Source organism: Scyliorhinus canicula, chromosome 23 (assembly GCF_902713615.1).
Source record: "Scyliorhinus canicula chromosome 23, sScyCan1.1, whole genome shotgun sequence".
Classification (NCBI taxonomy): Eukaryota; Metazoa; Chordata; class Chondrichthyes; order Carcharhiniformes; family Scyliorhinidae; genus Scyliorhinus; species Scyliorhinus canicula.
The window spans coordinates 9,330,841-9,348,599 of record NC_052168.1 but is presented as its reverse complement, the minus strand read 5'-3'; the positions used below and the strand labels follow the sequence as shown (position 1 = coordinate 9,348,599).

The 17,759-nt window shown below is 52.0% G+C and overlaps 1 protein-coding gene across 2 annotated transcripts in view; it reads left to right on the top strand.

Moving 5' to 3' along the window:
* Positions 1 to 17,759, top strand: part of mybpc2a (myosin binding protein Ca) — an 80,449-nt gene that overhangs the window by 22,928 nt on the left and 39,762 nt on the right. For both annotated transcript variants that reach the window (XM_038783510.1, XM_038783511.1), the window contains 8 exons: positions 1,602 to 1,750; positions 2,809 to 2,926; positions 4,460 to 4,505; positions 8,278 to 8,334; positions 9,376 to 9,545; positions 10,872 to 11,004; positions 15,074 to 15,198; positions 17,578 to 17,683. In XM_038783510.1, the coding sequence (XP_038639438.1) occupies positions 1,602 to 1,750; positions 2,809 to 2,926; positions 4,460 to 4,505; positions 8,278 to 8,334; positions 9,376 to 9,545; positions 10,872 to 11,004; positions 15,074 to 15,198; positions 17,578 to 17,683 (904 nt within the window). The remainder of the gene's footprint in view (positions 1 to 1,601; positions 1,751 to 2,808; positions 2,927 to 4,459; positions 4,506 to 8,277; positions 8,335 to 9,375; positions 9,546 to 10,871; positions 11,005 to 15,073; positions 15,199 to 17,577; positions 17,684 to 17,759) is intronic.

Here is a 17,759-nt window from a genome sequence, read left to right as displayed (position 1 = left end):
GCCATAACCCCACCTAACCTTTTTTTTTGGACACTAAGGGGCAATTTCGCATGGCCAATCCACCTAACCTGCACGTCTTTGGACTGTGGAAGGAAACCGGAGCGCCCGGAGGAAACCCACACCGACACGGGGAGAAGGTGCAGACTCCGCACAGAGAGCAACCCAAGCTGGGAATCGAACCTGGGACCCTGAATTTGCGAAGCAATTCTGCTAACCTCTGTGCTGCCATGCCGACCCATAGGTTGAGGCTTTTGAAACTGATTGTTATTGGGTCAGGGTCTCCAAACGATACGGAGCAGAGGTGGGATCTAATTGAAAGGTGGAGCAGGTTTGAATGGCCAGGTTAGCTCCTCATGTCTTCACTCTGGTTAATCTTGAGAGAGCGAGAGACCTGCCTTGATGTGAAGCAGAGTAGGCAGCATTACTTTGTGGGTCACCGGATTGGAGCAGGGTACAGAGATAGAGAAGGCCAAAGCCACGGTGGGGTCTGAACAGGAGAATCTAAATTCTACTATTGAAACGTTGCCAGATTGCTGAGGAGACTGAAAGTCTCAGCATGTATTGCCCATCCCTCTCTGCCTTTGCGAAGGTGGTGGTGAGCTGCCTTCGACCCAGGGAATTCCTACAGTGCAGAAAGAGGCCATTCAGCCCACTGAGTCTACACTGTTGCTTCGAAAGAGCACCCTAACTACTCACCCGCCCTATAACCCCACCTAACCATTCGACCCTAATGGGCAAATTAGTGTGGCCAATCCACCTGACCTGCCCATCTTTGGACTGTGAGAGGCCTTAAACGCGCTGCAGTCCATGTGGTGTAGGTACACCCACTGTGCTGTTAGGGAGGGAGTTCCAGGATTTTGACCCAGCGACAGTGAAGGAACGGCCGATATATTTCCAAGTCAGGGTGGTGAGTGACTTGGTGGGGAACTTGCAGGTTGTGAGGTTCCTGTGCATTTGCAGCCTTTGCCCTTCTGGGTGGGAGGGGGGTTTGGAAGGTTCTGCCCAAGGAGCCTTGTTGAGTTGCTGCAGTGCATCTTGTAGATGGCACACACAGCTGCCAATTTGCCTTGGTGGCGGGGGGAGTGAATGTTGAAGGTGGTGGATGGGGTGCCGATCTGGAGTGGCTGCTTTGTCCTGGACGGCATTGAGCTTCTCGAGTGTTGGGTCAGTGGGCTTGGTTGTGAGTCACAATATGGACGGCGGACATTGGGATGCCCTCGAGTGTACGGGGAAGAGCTGGGTGGGGGAGTGGAATGTGCGAGTCTGACCAGGGGAATACTGGAATGGCCGGATTTGGAGGTAACGTAATCCCAGGGCAATGGTTTCAGCAGCAGAGTGTCTATGGCAGGGGGAGAATCACACCAGATTCTGGTCGTGGAAACGGGCGGTCCTTTTTTGATGGGAAATGTATGGGGTCGGGAGCTAAGCTCCGGGTCAAATAGGATGCCGGGATTGCGTGGATAAAATTGGGAGCTAACCCTAAACTTTTGTCGGATTGTCAATCTCTTTGGGATTTCTGACGGTGTTGCAGAGGCTTGCAGGGGGGGGCGGCGGGGGTGGGGTGAGGGATTGACTGATGCTTTCTGATCTTGGGTCGACAGGCGATTCAGTCTCGTTGATTGCGAAGGTTGATTCCAGCAATCTTCTGAAGAAACCCGCCATCAAGTGGTTTAAGGGAAAATGGATGGATCTGGGGAGCAAGGCTGGGAAGGTGTACCAGTTCAAGGAGGTGTACGACAGCAAGACAAAGGTGAGGCAGCGACTTCAGACAGGATAGGACTGCTCCGCCTGGCTGGTCTGGTAGTTCAGCTGTTGACGTTCGCGTCCCAGAGAAAGGCCGTTTGTGTTCCTGCGCTGGACATTGTCCGACTTCCACTCGAGAAGATTGCCTCGTTGTTGACAATTTCACCTGGTTAAGCTGCTCACCTTATTTTAAAATTAATTTAGAGTACCCAATTCATATTTTCCAATGAAGGGGCAATTTAACTTGGCCAATCCACCCACCCTGCTCTTTGGGGTGTGGGGGCGAGAGGCAGCAGCGCTTACCACCGTGCCATCGTGCTTAGTTGCTCACCTGGCGTGTATCGGACCATATTAATCTCACAGTTATTGGGGGAAAACAGTATTAGGTGGCCTGGTGGCGCAGTGGTTAGCACTGCTGACTCACGGCGCCGAGGTCCCGGGTTCGATCCCGGCTCTGGGTCAATGTCCGTGTGGAGTTTGCACATTCTCCCCGGGTCTGCGTGGGTTTCGCCCCCACAACCCAAAGATGTGCAGGGTAGGTGGATTGCCTCTTAAATCAGGGGGCGGGGGGGGAGTGCAAGTTATATAAAACTTGTAATAACTTGGGGAAACCTTTACAGTTGATGAAGTGAGTCACTATTGTAATTTTGAAAAATTAATTTACGGGGTCTGGGCGTCGCTGTCCAGTATTTATTGCCCATCCCTAATTGCCCTCGAGAAGGTGGTGGGTGAGCTGTCGCCTTGAATCGCTGGCGTCCCTGAGATGCAGGTAGAGAGTGAGAGTAAAGGAAAGTCGCCGTAGTCGAACACGGCTTCCCGGTGCCATCAGGCAGCAGTGCTAACACCTGCGCTGCCGCGCCGCCCGGGAAGCATCGCGTTAAACGCTGACTCCGAGGTTACTAAGTGAAGCCCGACAGGCGGGTCCGGCCAGTGCAGACGAGGATTGGGGTGGGGGAGGGTGGGGTGGGGTGGGGTGGGAGGGTGGGAGAGGAGGGGGTGCGTGGGGAATGGGCAGCCCCTGGACCAATCAGTCAAGACGATGGATGACAAACTGTCTCTCCACAGATATACACCTTTGAGATGAAGATAACTAAGGTGGATAAGACTGTCGCGGGTGGTTACAGGTGTGAGGTGACGTCGAAAGACCAGTTCGACAGCGTGGCTTTTGACATCTCGGTCGAAGGTAGGAAGCACGTTTTCTCAGATAAACCTGTCCCGATTATACGGTCGGCGGGAACACTCATTGCTGCCAGCATGGCTCAGTTGGGCACTGGGTTCATGTCTTGAGCCCTAAGCCCATGGTAACACATGATGCCGCCTTGTGCTGTACTGTGTGGTGTTCTTTGTGTTGCTGATTTAGGAGATCGGTCTTTACCGTAGATTTTTTCTTGAGTTGTAGCAACTGGATTGCTTCTTCAATCTCCAGCGCTATTCTAACCTAATCTAATTCACTGTTTCTTTCAAGGAACACACTCCTGGTACCATGTGGTGTACTTTGTGTTGCTGATTTAGGATGGTTGGCATAGTGTTCATAAAGACCACAGTACAGCTTTTACTTAAACAAAGCTATGATTTTATTTCCACTACTAAACTTGGTTTTGACGCTTATAATAATAATAATTTTTATTGTCACAAGTAGGCTTATATTAACACTGCAGTGAAGTTACTGTGAAAAGCCCCTAGTCTCCACATTCTGACGCCTGTTCGGATACACTGAGGAAGAATTCAGAATGTCCAAATGACTTAACAGCATGTTTATGGGACTTTTGGGAGGAAACCGGAGCACCCGGAGGAAACCCACACAGACACGGGGAAAACGTGCAGACTCTGCACAGACTGTGACCCAAGCCGGGAATCGAACCTGGACCCTGGCACTGTGAAGCAGCAGTGCTAACGACTGTGCCACCATGCCGCCCACTGAGTCCTAAAGAATACAGAATTGATCAATAACATCTAACTATACTCATCTACTCCTCTCACAAACTATAATATAAGGGCAGCACGGTTGCACAGTGGTTAGCACTGGGACTACGGCCCTGAGGACCTGGGTTCGATTACCGGCCCTGGGTCACTGTCCGTGTGGCGTTTGCACATTCTCCGCGTGTCTGTGTGGGATTCGCCCCCACAACCCAAAATGTGCGATGTAGGTGGATTGGCCACGTTAAATTGCCCCTTAATTGGAAAAAAATTAGTTGGGTACCCTAAATCGATAAACAAAACAAAAAAGCTATAATCTAACCTCCTCATACTAACTGCTCTATGACCTTCAGTAGCTATTTTACCCTTGTTCAATTCCCTATATTTTACACTCTCTTGCTTGACCTCAAAGCTGGCAAACTTACTGGGACCTTTAAATAGGAGCAAGTCATCTGTACATGTGTCCGCTCCGCCGTACCTTCCTTAAGATTCAATTCACGGGGCTGCAGGGTGGCGCAGTGGGTTAGCATTGCTGCCTCACGGCGCCGAGGTCCCAGGTTCGATCCCGGCCCTGGGTCACTGTCCGTGGGGAGTTTGCACGTTCTCCCCGTGCCTGCGCGGGTTTCGCCCCCACAACCCAAAGATGTGCATGCTAGGTGGATTGGCCAAGCTAAATTGCCCCTTAATTGGAAAAAGTGAATTGGGTACACTAAATTTATTTTTTAAAAAGATTCAATTCGCTGCATGTCTGATTATTCCTGTGCTGTCTTCATTTAAATCTTCATTAATTTCTCCACAGCTTCAATTGCGGAATCTGACAATATTCTGACAGCGTTCAAGCGGACGTGAGTAATCTCTTCCTTTCTCCACTTGTTTGCACCCCGACCCACCCTTTGACACTTGAAAATTAAAATTAAAATCGCTTTATTGTCACGAGTAGGCTTCAATGAAGTTACTGTGAAAAGCCCCTAGTCGCCACATTCCGGCGCCTGTCCGGGGAGGCTGGTACGGGAATCGAACCGTGCTGCTGGCCTGCTTTAAAAGCCAGCGATTTAGCTCAGTGAGCTAAACCAGTCACTTGTTGACTGATGTACCATCAATCTGACACGAGTCGTAGAGAGGATCAAAATATCAGGCTTTAATAAGCTAGATGTGAGCCCGGCAGTGGTCGTACAAGGAAAGGCTGACTGCCGCATGGTATGAGCTTGTAGGCGGAGCTACCATGCTCTCGGCCAATCGGCGGGGAGTCACATGCCTAGCCACAGCCAATTGGCAAAGAGGCACATGACTTGCCTGGGCCAATGGGCTGCGGGACTGCTGTACCAATGGCAGCTTGGTTCTAAGGTCGTATGATCTCCCTCGTCATACTACCACATTGACCATCCCTAGTCACCTTTGAACTGAGTGGCTTGCGAGGCCATTTGCCAAAGTCGACCGCTGTGGGTGCGGAGGAGAAGGCCGGAGCAGATCAGGACGGCAGATTTAATGCAGGACATTCACGGGCGAGATGGGTTTTTACGACAGTCGTCAATGGTTCCATGGCCATCGCTAGCCTCTTAACTCTAGATATTTATTGAATTCAAATTTCACCATCTGCCGTGGTGGGTTTCGAACCTGGCTCCCCAGAGCATTATGCTTGGTCCCAGGATTACTAGTCCAGTGACAATAACATTGCCTCCTCATTGGACACCAGCATTTCATTTGCACATTTTAAAAACTGAATTTAAATTCTTAAGCTGCATGTTGTACAAACTGGATTTGCTTTATCCACGTTAATGGCCTACTGTGGTTAGCACAGTTGCTTCACAGCTCCGGGGTCCCAGGTTCGATTCCCGGCTTGGGTCACTGTCTGTGCGGAGTCTGCACGTTCTCCCCCCGTGTCTGCGTGAGTTTCCTCCGGGTGCTCCGGTTTCCTCCCACAAGTCCAAAGATGTGCAGGTTAGGTGGATTGGCCACGCTAAATTGCCCTGGTTTAGCTCACTGGGCTAAATCGCTGGCTTTTAAAGCAGACCAAGGCAGGCCAGCAGCACGGTTCAATTCCCGTACCAGCCTCCCCGAACAGGCGCCGGAATGTGGCGACTAGGGGCTTTTCTCATTGAAGCCTACTCGTGATAATAAGCCATTTTCATTTCATTTCATTTCCGTAGTGTCCAAAAAAAGATTACGTGGGGTTACGGGGATAGGTGTGGGGATGGGGTGGAGGTACAGGCTTAGGTAGGGTGCTCTTTCCAAGGGCCGGTGCAGACTCGATGGGCCGAATGACCTCCTTCTGCATTGTAAATTCTGTGGTTCTATGGTACAGTAGCCATTCAACTACTGTTCTTGTTTGCAATTCCAGGGACCCTTTGTTATCTCTGCCTGCCTCAGACCAAATGGCGCACGTTAGCCAGTTAGTCAACCTTGGAGGGCGTCATGGGTGAACCTGATCCAGGACTTTCCACACTGACCAATGAAGGGTGGGTCTATGGTCGAAGGGGGTTTGGAACACCATGGTCAGCGAAACCGCACCTCTGTATGATTTGCTTTTCGGGAAAGACTGATCAGGTTGAAGCACTTTTCCTTGCGTAGAGGGAAGGCCGAGAGCTGACCCGAGAGCGGTGTTTACATTTCCGCAAGGCCTTGCTGATGTGAGGCATAGAGAAGATGCTTCCACTTGTGGACACCCCAGAAACGGAACCACCAATCATAGAATCCCGACAGTGCAGAAGGAGGCTATTCGGCCCATCGAGTCTGCACCGGCCCTTCGAAAGGCCACCCTACCTTGGCCTGATCCCCCACCCTATTCCTGCAACCCCACCCGAAGGGGCAATTTAGCAAGGCCTGCGCCCTGCACCCCTCCTTGTCCCATTCCCGCAACCCCATCGAACCATTTGGGCACGAGGGAGGAATTTAGCATGGCCAATCCATTTAACCTGCGCATCTTCGGACTGTGGGAGGAAACCGGAGCACCCGGAGGAAACCCGCCCAGTTCTCCACGGGGAGAACTCCATACAGTCACCCAAGGTTGGAATCGAACCTGGGTCTCTGGCGGCTAGCACTGCTGCCTCACAGTGCCATGGACCTGGGTTAAATTCCGGCCTCAGGTGACTGTGTGGAGTTTGCACGTTCTCCTCGTGACTGCGTGGGATTCCTCTGGCTGCTCTGGTTTCCTCCCACAGTCCAAAGATGTGCGGGGTTAGGTGGATTGGCCATGATAAGTTTCCCCACCTCGTGTCCAAAAGGTTCGATGGGGTTGTGGGAATGGGGCAAGGAGGGGGGCCTGGGTAGGGTGCTCTCTCAGAGGGTCGCTGAAGACTCAATGGGCTGAATAGCCTCCTTCTGCACTGTGGAGATTCTATGCTAAATGATTAAACGTTTTCTCGTTATGAAATATTCATCGTGTATTAAATGTGTGTCATATTATTCATGGGGTTACGGTGAGTGAACAAGCCTGATTTCAAGCTTGCAACACACTGAGACGAAGGAGGACCACTCGCATGGCCCGCTCGCTCGCTGAGATTCCCCATTAAAGGAAATCGAGGAAAACATATGAGGGAGAAGGGATGGAGGTCATAATCGTAGAATAAGAAGTAGCAAATCTAAAACAGATTTGAGGAAAACTGCTCCCTCTAAAGGGTTGTGAACCTGTGGCATTTGCTACCCCGGAGTGCGGTGGATGCTGGGACAGATTTGTAATGGGTAATGGGATGAGGGTGATGGAGAACGGGCAGGGCGGTGGAGTTGAGGCCTGGATGGGATCGGCCATGATCACATCGAGGGTGTGTCGGCTCGGGAGGCTAAATTGCCGACCCCCGCTCCTGGGCTGCGTGTTCTCACCAGGAGATGCTCTGGCTGATTTTGCAATCCAGCTCTTGGTCTCTAACATTGTAGATAGCAGATGAGCAACATGTGAGCCATGATCGAATGGCGGAGAAGGCTCGATGGGCCCAATAGCTTGATTCTGCTCCTATATCTTCTGAACTTATGAACGGGGTAGGATACTAGCATGGCCCAGATGGGCGAGGGCCTGACTCAGTAAATCTTTTAAGAACATAAGAACTAGGAGCAGGAGTAGGCCATCTGGCCCCTCGAGCCTGCTCCACCATTCAATGAGATCATGGCTGATCTTTTGTGGACTCAGCTCCACTTTCCGGCCCGAACACCATAACCCTTAATCCCTTTATTCTTCAAAAAACTATCGTATCTTTACCTTAAAAACATTTGAAGAAGGAGCCTCAACTGCTTCACTGGGCAAGGAATTCCATAGATTCACAACCCTTTGGGTGAAGAGGTTCCTCCTAAACTCAGTCCTAAATCTATTTCCCCTTATTTTGAGGCTATGTCCCCTAGTTCTGCTTTCACCCGCCAGTGGAAACAACCTGCCCGCATCTATCCTATCTATTCCCTTCATAATTTTTAATGTTTCTATAAGATCCCCCCCTCATCCTTCTGAATTCCAACGAGTACAGTCCCAGTCTACTCAACCTCTCCTCATAATCCAACCCCTTCAGCTCTGGGATTAACCTAGTGAATTTGTAAGTGTTTGCATCTTCGAAAGAAGAGTCAAGGGAGGGAATATACGAAGATGATAGAACAAGACGTTTATTGCTGATAGAACATGTTTCCATTTCGCTGTAGGGATGCAGGCGGTGATGATGCCGGAGAACTGGATTTCAGTGGATTGCTGAAGAAACGGTAAGGGAGGAGTCAATTATGTTTTGTAAATGTACGATCACGCACATCATAAGCATCAACTTGACTCAGTTGGGCCGACCGCTCTTGAGTCAGAAGCCGCAGGTCCAAGACTTGAGAGGTTGATGACCTATCCAGGCGGACACTAGTACAGCATCGATGGAGCGTTGTGTTGTCGGATGTCCTCTCCTCAGAAACCTGTTCTCAGGATGAGGGCTTGCCTCAGCATTTGTTGCCCATCCCTAATTGCCCCCCTTGGGAAGGTGGTGGTGAGCTGCCTTCTTCAAACCCACTGCGGTCCCTCTGGTGTAGGTACACCCACAGTGCTGTTAGGGAGGGAGTTCCAGGCCTTTGACCCGTCGACAGTGAAGGAGCGGCCGATATATTTCTGGATGGTGAGTGACTTGGAGGGGGACCCTCCAGGTGGTGGGCTTCCCCTGCAGGTGACGGCGTCCTTCTGGGCGACTTTTGGAAGGTGCAATCGAGGGATCCTTGGCGAGTTGCTGCAGTGCATCACGTAGATGCTCCACACGGCTGCCGCTATACATCGCTGGTGGAGGGGGAGAATGTTAAAGGTGGCGGTTGGGGGAGGGGGCCAATCATGCTTTGTCCTGGATGGTGTGGAGCTTCTTGAGTGTTGTTGGAGCTGCACTCATCCAGGCAAGTGGAGAGTGTTCCATCACACTCCTGACTTGTGCCTTGTAGATGGTGGACAGGCTTTGGGGAGTCAGGAGGTGAGTTACTCACCACAGAAGTCCTGACCTCTGACCTGTTACCACTGTATTTATATGGCTGGTTTCTGGTCAATGGTAACCCGCAGGAGGTTGATAGAGATGTTGAACCGAGATCCGCCCATATATCGACAGCCCCCTTGTAAAACAAAAAGAAAGATTTTCATTTAGATGCCGTCCTTTCATGATGTCAGGATGTCCCGCAGTGCTCCATGGGCACTGACATGTCGGTGATTTTGGGCGGTAGGAAGGGCAGAGGTCAAGGTCTGGGTGGCCGCTTGACATCACCAGCTTCTTCTCATTTTTGAAACAGGGAAGTCAAAGTTGCGCCACCTCCGACCGAAGAGGTTGACGTCTGGGAAATCCTGAAAAAGGCCAAGCCGTGTGACTACGAGAAGATTGCGTTTGAGTACGGCATCACCGATCTGCGGGGCATGTTGAAGAGACTGAAGAAGAAAAAAAGGGTGGAGAAGAAGAGTGAATGTGAGTGAATCGTAGACCCCAACCTGAGGTGGGAGGGTGAGGAACGTGGGGGGGGGGGGGGGGGGGGGTGAGAGGGAGGCTACGCTTTGGGGGTGGGGAGGGGAATTTGGGGGGCAGCGGGTTGGGGAGTGGCCGATTGGGGGGTTGGGGGAGGGGGTGTTTGGGGGAGGGGAGGTGGACTGGGGGTGTGCGGGGTGGGGGTGCGTGGGGGGATGGCGGAGGAGTGTTTGGGAGGGGAAGGTGGATGGATGGGGTGCATGGGGGGGGGTGGGCTTGGATGTGGGGCGGTGAAGTAGGGGTGTGGTGGGAGAGGGAGGGGGGGGGGGGTGGTGGGCTGTATGGGGTGATGCCGGCTTGGGCGAGGGAGGTGGATTAGATGGTTTGGGGGAGGGGGGTGGGGCATGGGGGTGGATTTGGAGATGGGGTGGTGAAGAAGGGGGTGTGGCGGGAGAGGGCGATGGGGGGTGGTGGGGAGTGAGGGTGGTGTGGCTTGGGGAGGGTGCGTGGGCTGCGAGGGAGGAGGTTGGTGGTGGCTGGGTGGGGGGGAGGGGTGGTGATGGGGGGGCTGCAGGGTGTGCGGGGAGGGGTGGTTGTGGGCAAGTGGGGGGGGGAAGAGATGGCGTTGGTGCAAAATGGGAAGGTGGGCAGGCACACCCACACGCTCAATTACAGCACAGAGGGAGGCCAATCAGCCCATCATGTCATGAACCTTGACAGTGTGGTGTCTCAATTTTATAAAGTGGTTGATGCCAGATGTCTAATGCACCTACCTAATTCTAGCCACCAACTCCTGTTAATTGGGTTACGAGGCAAATGGGACTCCAATTTTAGGCCCAAAACAGCACGCATTCTGCCAAATTCCCCGGGCAATGGAGCCAGCTAGGTCCAGCCATGCGTGAGGTCCCCCACCAATCCACCAGTCCCCCTCCAAACCGCTGGCCATACCCCCGTTCTAGCCCTCTGCCACTCCGGGGCCGACTCCACTCCGCCACTTTCCTTGCCTCAATCCTCCTTTCTGGTCTGCGAGCGGCTGAGCCGCCAAGCGCTCAAGTGAGGCCGGTGCCTCAAGATGGCGGTGGGGGAGGTGCAAGTTGAGGGGGATGGGGGGGGGGGGGGGAACGGGACCTCTGTCCCACCCGTGTGACCCCAAAATCGCTCCTCCAAAACTTTTTGTGCAACTCAATTACAGTTAGAGAAACGTGGGCGAGAACGTGAAATGGTTCCTTTCAGCGAGATGTTTTGTGTGTTCACTGCACCTGACTCAAAAATTACTTAATTAATTGACATTTTCGTTTTTCTCCCCCCTTTTCCCTCGGCATTGCCCAGCATTTGGTAAAAGGCTGGAGAGCGCCTATCAGGTAGACAAAGGGAGCAAAATCCGAATGTCTGTTGAGCTGGCAGGACACAACCTGGATGTGAAGTGGTTGAAGAATGGAAAGGAGATTAGACCCAGTGGCAGGTACGTTTGTCAGGAAAATATTTTTGCGCTGCCAGCTGGGAAACCCTGTGGAGGGCTTGCACTTCCTGCCCATTTTAGAGCCCTACTCCCCTTTGCAATTCTTGTATCGATGTTTTACCATGGGGGGAAATGCTCCCCTTCCCCACCATGTCAACATTTGCCTGTCACTTTAATTGAAGGCCTCCCGCCATTAGGTGGCGATGTACTGCAATTCCTCAAGTTCACTGGTCATCTTGTTCCACCATTGTGATTTTTGGGCTTGAATTTTAGGGGCATTTGAAACTCAATTTCCGGGTCATCAAGGCATCAGCGTTGGCTGCTAACGTTGGCCCATATGTGCAGGCACCCGATCTTGACTTCAGGCCAAGATTGGTTCTGCTTCTTCCCCTGGCCAGCACTGGGCTGGCCTTGAGGTGGCTCCTTAACTTCGGATTGGGGTTGTGACACTTTCTTAATCTCTGGCTTCATTGTCCCAGTTATAGCGTGCCTTTGTGTCTCGCAGCTCATGTTAATAATAATCTTTATTGTCACGAGTAGGCTTACATTAACACTGCAATGAAGTTACTGTGAAAAGCCCCCAGTCGCCACACTCCGGCGCCTGTTCGGGTACACGGAGGGAGAATTCAGAATGTCCAAATTCACCTAACAAGCACGTCTTTCGGGACTTGTGGGAGGAAACCGGAGCGCCCGGAGGAAACCCACGCAGACACGGGGGGAACGTGCAGACTCCGCACAGACAGTGACCTGAACGGGAATCGAACCCAGGATCCCTGTGCTAGCATGCCACACCCCTGCCCACCCCATTCACATCGCTTCTGGTCCCAGCACTATTTGTTTTCCCTGACGTGTGGCCTACTCAACGCCTGAACCGAAGTAGTGCCTCATGAGGCATGTACGTCCCCATAATGACCGCTCCCATTGAACTGCAAGCTCTCATGCTGAGGCCTGTGGGTGGCATTGGTTTTGAGTGGCAAGAACATGGGAGTCAGGAACAGGAGTAGGCCATTCGGCCTGTTCATCCTGCTCCACGGTTCAATAAATTTATCCCTGACCTGATTGTGACATCAACTCAATTTTCCTCTCTGCTCCCCGTAGCCCTTGGCTCCCTCGTCGATCATAATTCCATCTAACTCGCCCTTGGATATATTCATTGATCCAGGCTCTATTCCTCTCTGAGGTGCAGAATTCCACAGACAAACACCCTCTTGCAAGAAGACATTGCTCCTCCTCTGTCTTAACTTGAAGACCCCATATTTTTTGAACTGTGGGCCCCAGTTCCAGATTTTCCCACAAACGGAAACATCCTCCCAGCATCAAACCCTCCTTGAGATCTTATCTGTTTCAATAAGATTTTTCTAAACTCCAATGCGTGTAGGCCCAGAGCCAGTGCAACCTTCCCTTCGAGGTTAGGAGTTGGCGGTGGCCTCGTGGTTTTGTCACTGGACTTGTGATCCAGAAACCCAGAGTACCGCCTGTGGTGATATGATCTGCATACTCGTCTGCCATTGGGCCAGAACGTCGGCTTACCATTGGCCCTGGTCGGTCATGTGCCTCTCGACCGATTGGCCGAGAGGCTGAGTTAACCACGCCTCTATTAACGAGGTATAAATGGTCAGACGCCTGACGATCGTCCCTTTCCATTGTAGACGATCGCAGAGCTGTGTTCTAGTCAATTAAAGCCAGACTTTGGTAAATCACTCGCCTCGCGTACAATTGATGGTACATCACCGCCCTGATGACCCAGGTTTTGAAACCTTCCACGGCAGATCCCTCCATGGAATTAAGCTCCTGCAATGACCGTGAAGCTGTTATGGGCCAGGGTTTAGAGAACCCCAAAGTGTATCACCTGACCCAGAACGTTTAATAGATTGTGGTATGGGGAGCACACGGCCCACTCTACAGGCGTGGTACAGCAGAAATGGAAAAGTTTTTTTTTAAAATTTAGAGTAGCCAATTATTTTTTCCAATTAAGATGCAATTTAGCGTGGCCAATCCACCTAGCCTGCACATCTTTTGGGTTGTGGGGGTGAAACCCACGCAGACGCGGGGAGAACGTGCAAACTCCACATGGACAGTGACCCAGGGCCGGGATTCGAACCCGGGTCCTCAGCGCCGTGAGGCAGCAATGCTAACCACTGTGCCACCGTGCTGCCCTGAAAAGTATTTTTTAAAGCAAAACAAAGTTTATTTTATGAACTCAAGTTAAGCTTTTTAAAACATACAGTGAACATCTTAGCAACCATCAATTCAAATACAACCCCCAAAGAATACAACACTAAGTAATCCTTAATAACTTCCCAAACAACATCCAGAAGGCAAAAGAAACACCTTTTAACAGAAGCACATCAGGTTTACATTCACGACTGAGTAATTCTGAATTCACCAAATGATCAAAAGATAGTCTTTTCATGGCAGAGAGATCAACAGTACACCGCTCTGTCTGGCTTCAGCTCCAACATTGAAAACGAAACTGAAACGCACCCTGCAGCAAACTGCCTAAAATGAAAGTAAAAAGCTGACACAGCCCAGCTCCACCCACACTCTGACATCACTGATAAACACCCATTTCCTAAAGGTACTCTCACATGACAAAAGCCATTGTCATTTTGTCTGCTCTTTTTGGGTAGGAAATCTGCCACCTGTACCAGGCCTGGCCTGCATGTGACTCTGGATCCACAGCATTCTCAAATGCCATTCTGAAATGGTCACTCAGTGCAAGGGCAATTAGGGATGGGCGACAAATGCCGGCCCAGCCCAGCGACGCCCACACCCCATGAATAATTCTTTTAAAAACTCCTTCTCTGAGATGCTAGTTAATCCTCCTTTAAAATGCTCCTTACGCTATTAACAGCCCAACCTTTTGGTCAACCGCCTCATGTGGCTTGCCGTCTAATGGTTTGGTAACAACTCCTCTGAAGCGCGCTGCGCTCGGTTAACCATGCAATATAAATGCCAGTTGTTGTTGTAAATGGGCACGGGCGGTTGGCGTCTCGTTTGCTTCCAGTCAGATTTTCCCGCTCGGAGTGACTCCACCTGATTATCTGACAGTTTAATCTGACCTTCGCCGGTCCCGGCTGTTCAATGAGAGTTTCAAAACCCTCTCCTCTCTTTTACTTTGCATGGTCTCTCTCTCTCTCTCTCTGTCCCTCTCGCTCTGACTCTATCTCTCTGCCTCTCTCTGTCTCTCTCTCTCTGTCTCTGTCTCTCTCTCGCTCTGTCTCTCTCTGTCTCTCTGTCTGTCTCTCTCTCTCTGACTCTCTCTCCATCTCTCTCCGTCTCTCTCTCTGTCTGTCTCTCTCTCTGTACCTCTCTGTCTCTCTCTCTATGTCTCTCTCTCGCTCTGTCTCTCTCTGTCTCTCTGTCTGTCTCTCTCTCTCTCTCTGACTCTCTCTCTCCATCTCTCTCTCTGTCTCTCTCTCGCTCTGTCTCTCTCTGTCTGTCTCTCTCTCTCTCTCTGTACCTCTCTGTCTCTCTCTCTCTGTCTCTCTCTCTGACTCTGTCTCTGTCTCTCTCTCTCCATCTCTCTCTCTCTCTGTCACTCTCTCTGTCTCTTTGTCTCTGTCTCTCTCTCTCTGTCTCTCTCTCTCTCTCTGTCTCCCTCTCCGTGTCTCTCTCTATCTCTCTCTGTCTCTCTCTGTCTCTCTCTGTCTCTCTCTCTGACTCTCTCTCTGTCTCTCTCTCTGTCTCTCTCTCTGACTCTTTCTCTGACTCTTTCTCTGACTCTTCCTCTGTCTCGCCTCTCTCTCTGTCTCTCTCTCTCTGTCTCTCTCTTCTTTCACTCTGTATCTCTCTCTCTCTCTTTGTCTCTGTCTCTCTCTCTTTCTTTGTCTCTCTCTCTTTCTTTGTCTCTCTCTGTCTCTTTGTCTCTCTCTCTCTTTGTCTCTGTCTCTCTCTGTCTCTCTCTCTCTCTCTGTCTCTCTCTGTCTCTCTCTGTCTCTCTCTCTCTGTCTCTCTCACTCTCTCTCTCTATGTCTCTGTCTCTCTCTCTCTCTGTCTCTCTCTGTCTCTCTCTTTCTCTCTCTCTCTCTTTCTGACTCTCTCTGTCTCGCTCGTTTTCCGCCCTCGGCAGGTACATCTTTGAGGTCATTGGGCTGAAGAGGGTTCTGACCATCAAGAACTGCACGCTGGCAGATGATGCGGAATATGAATGTATCAGTGGGGATGACAAATGTAACACTGACCTCTTCGTAAGGGGTGAGTGCAGCCTCGCTGCATTTCCTTTCTATTTCAATGCCGTGTCCCTTCTATGATTTAAAGCATTCCTTAAAAAACTAGTTCCGTGTCCAGGTTTGTCCAATATCTCATTCTGTGGCTGCCCGTCGAACATTGTTTTGATTCTCGGAGTTTTTTGCGATGTTCTCCTGTGCTAAAAATCATGGATTCATAGAATCGACAGAGCAGAAGGAGGCCATTTGGCCCATCGCGTCTGCACTGGCCCTTGGAAAAAGCACCCTTCTTAAGCCCACACCTCCACCCTATCCCCGTAACCCAGTAACCCCACCTAAAGTTTTGGACACTAAGAGCAATTTATCACGGCCAATCCACCTAACTTGCACGTCTCTGGACTGTGGGAGGAAACCGGAGCACCCGGAGGAAACCACGCAGATACGGGGAGAACATGCAGATTCCGCACAGACGCTGATCCGAGGCCGGAATTGAACGCGGAACCCTGGAGCCGTGAGGCAACAGTGCTAAACAAAGTGCCGCCCTTGTAAATGCAAGTTACTGTTGCAGTAGATTGCACTGGAGGAAGCTGAGGTGATCGCGTTTGCTTCCAATTGGAATAATCCGCATTTGCAGCATCAATATGCTGTAGAGATTGTTGTCCCTGTTTTCAATTGGCCGAAAGAGGAAATCCAACTTCTGTCCCATCTCCCAGTCTAAACGCTCAGGAGAACTTCTGATACCCTGAACTCCCAGTATAAATGCTCAGAAGAACCTTTGATACCTCTTCACCTCCGTTATCTGGTATAATAATAATAATAATAATATTGATTGTCACAAGTAGACTTACATTAACACTGCAATGAGGTTACTGTGAAAAGCCCCTCGTCGCCACGTTCCGGCGCCTGTTCGGGTACACAGAGGGAGAATTAAGAATTCACCCAACAGCACGTATTTTGGGAACTGGTGGGAGGAAACCGGAGCACCCGGAGGTGGCCCCGTAGACACGGGGAGAACGCGCAGACTCCGTACACACAGCGACCCAAGCTGGGATCGAACCTGGGACCCTGGCGCTGTGAAGCAACAGTGCAAGCCACTGTGCTGCCATGCCGCCCGTATCTATATTGTGATCCCTTTTTGGAAGGGATTGCGCAGCTGTTGGGCATGGAAAGAATCAGGCCCAACTCTGATTTTCATGAGCAGTCGAACAGCCTGCGATCCTCACGGTCTAAGCTCAAACGTGAGCAATGGCTGCTTGCGCAAGGAACCAGGGTACATAGACCATAGAATTTACAGTGCAGAAGGAGGCCATTCGGCCCATCGAGTCTGCACTGGCCCTTACAAAGAGCACCCTACTCAAGCCCACGTATCTACCCTATCCCCATAACCCCCACTTGACCTTTTTGGGCACGAAGGGCAATTTATCATGGCCAATCCACCTAACCTGCACATCTTTGTACTGTGGGAGGAAACCGGAGCACCCGGAGGAAACCCACGCAGACACGGGGAGGATGTGCAGACTCCGCACAGAGAGTGACCGAGCGGGGAATCGGTGGGGCGGGCAGAAACGGCGCAGTGGAGTGGCGGGAACCACTCCGGCATCGGGCTGCCCCAAAGGTGCGGAATCCTCCGCACCTTCAGGGGCTAGGCCGGCGCCAGAGTGGCTTGCGCCCCGCCAGCCGGCTGCTGACGTCATCCCCGTGCATGCGCAGGGGGGGGGGGGGGGGGGGGGGGGGGGTTCGCTTTCGCGCCGGCCATTGCGGAGGCTGACATGGCCGGCGTGTAGGAAAAGAGTGCCCCCCACGGCACAGGCCCGCCTGCGGATCGGTGGGCCCCGATTGCTGGCTAGGCCACCGCGGGGGCATCCCCCAGGGCCAGATCACCCCGTGTGTGCCCCCCCCCCCCCCCCCCCCCAGCACCCCTGAGCCCGCCCACGCCGCCAGGTCCCGCCGGTAAGGGACCTCGTCCAATTTACGCCGGCGGGGACCTGCATAGAACGAGCGGGACTTCGACCCATCGCGGGCCGGAGAATCGGCGGGGGTCCGCTGCGAGCGGCGCCGACCGGTGCGGCGCGATTCCCGCCCCCCGCCAAATCTCCAGAGCCGGAGAATTCGGCAGCCGGCGGAGGCAGGATTCACTCCGCCCCCGGCGGGGGGGTTGGAGAATCCCGCCCCTGATGCGTCTCAATTGGGAATAAACTGCCCCAACCCCTCCAGAGTAGAGAAAATGTAGGACACTCTTTAACAAGGGCTCAGGTCACTTAACGCCTTCTCGCTCCACAGATGCTCAAAGGCCCGCTGAGCATTTCCATCATTTCTCTGTTTTTAAAAAAATTTCAGAATTCCAGCGCCTGCATCACTTTGCTTTCACCTAAATACCTGCTGTTAAACTGCCCCTTTCTTTCCTCAGAGCCTCCCGTGGTCATCACCATCCCCCTGGATGACCAGCATGTATATGTGGATGACCGGGTTGAGTTTGATTGTGAGGTCTCGGAGGAAGGCGCCGTTGTGGTCTGGTAAGAATCTTGGCACGCCCTCTCCCCTTCCCCTAGAGATGGGTAACGGGATCCTTCTCCAGTGCATCATCATCAC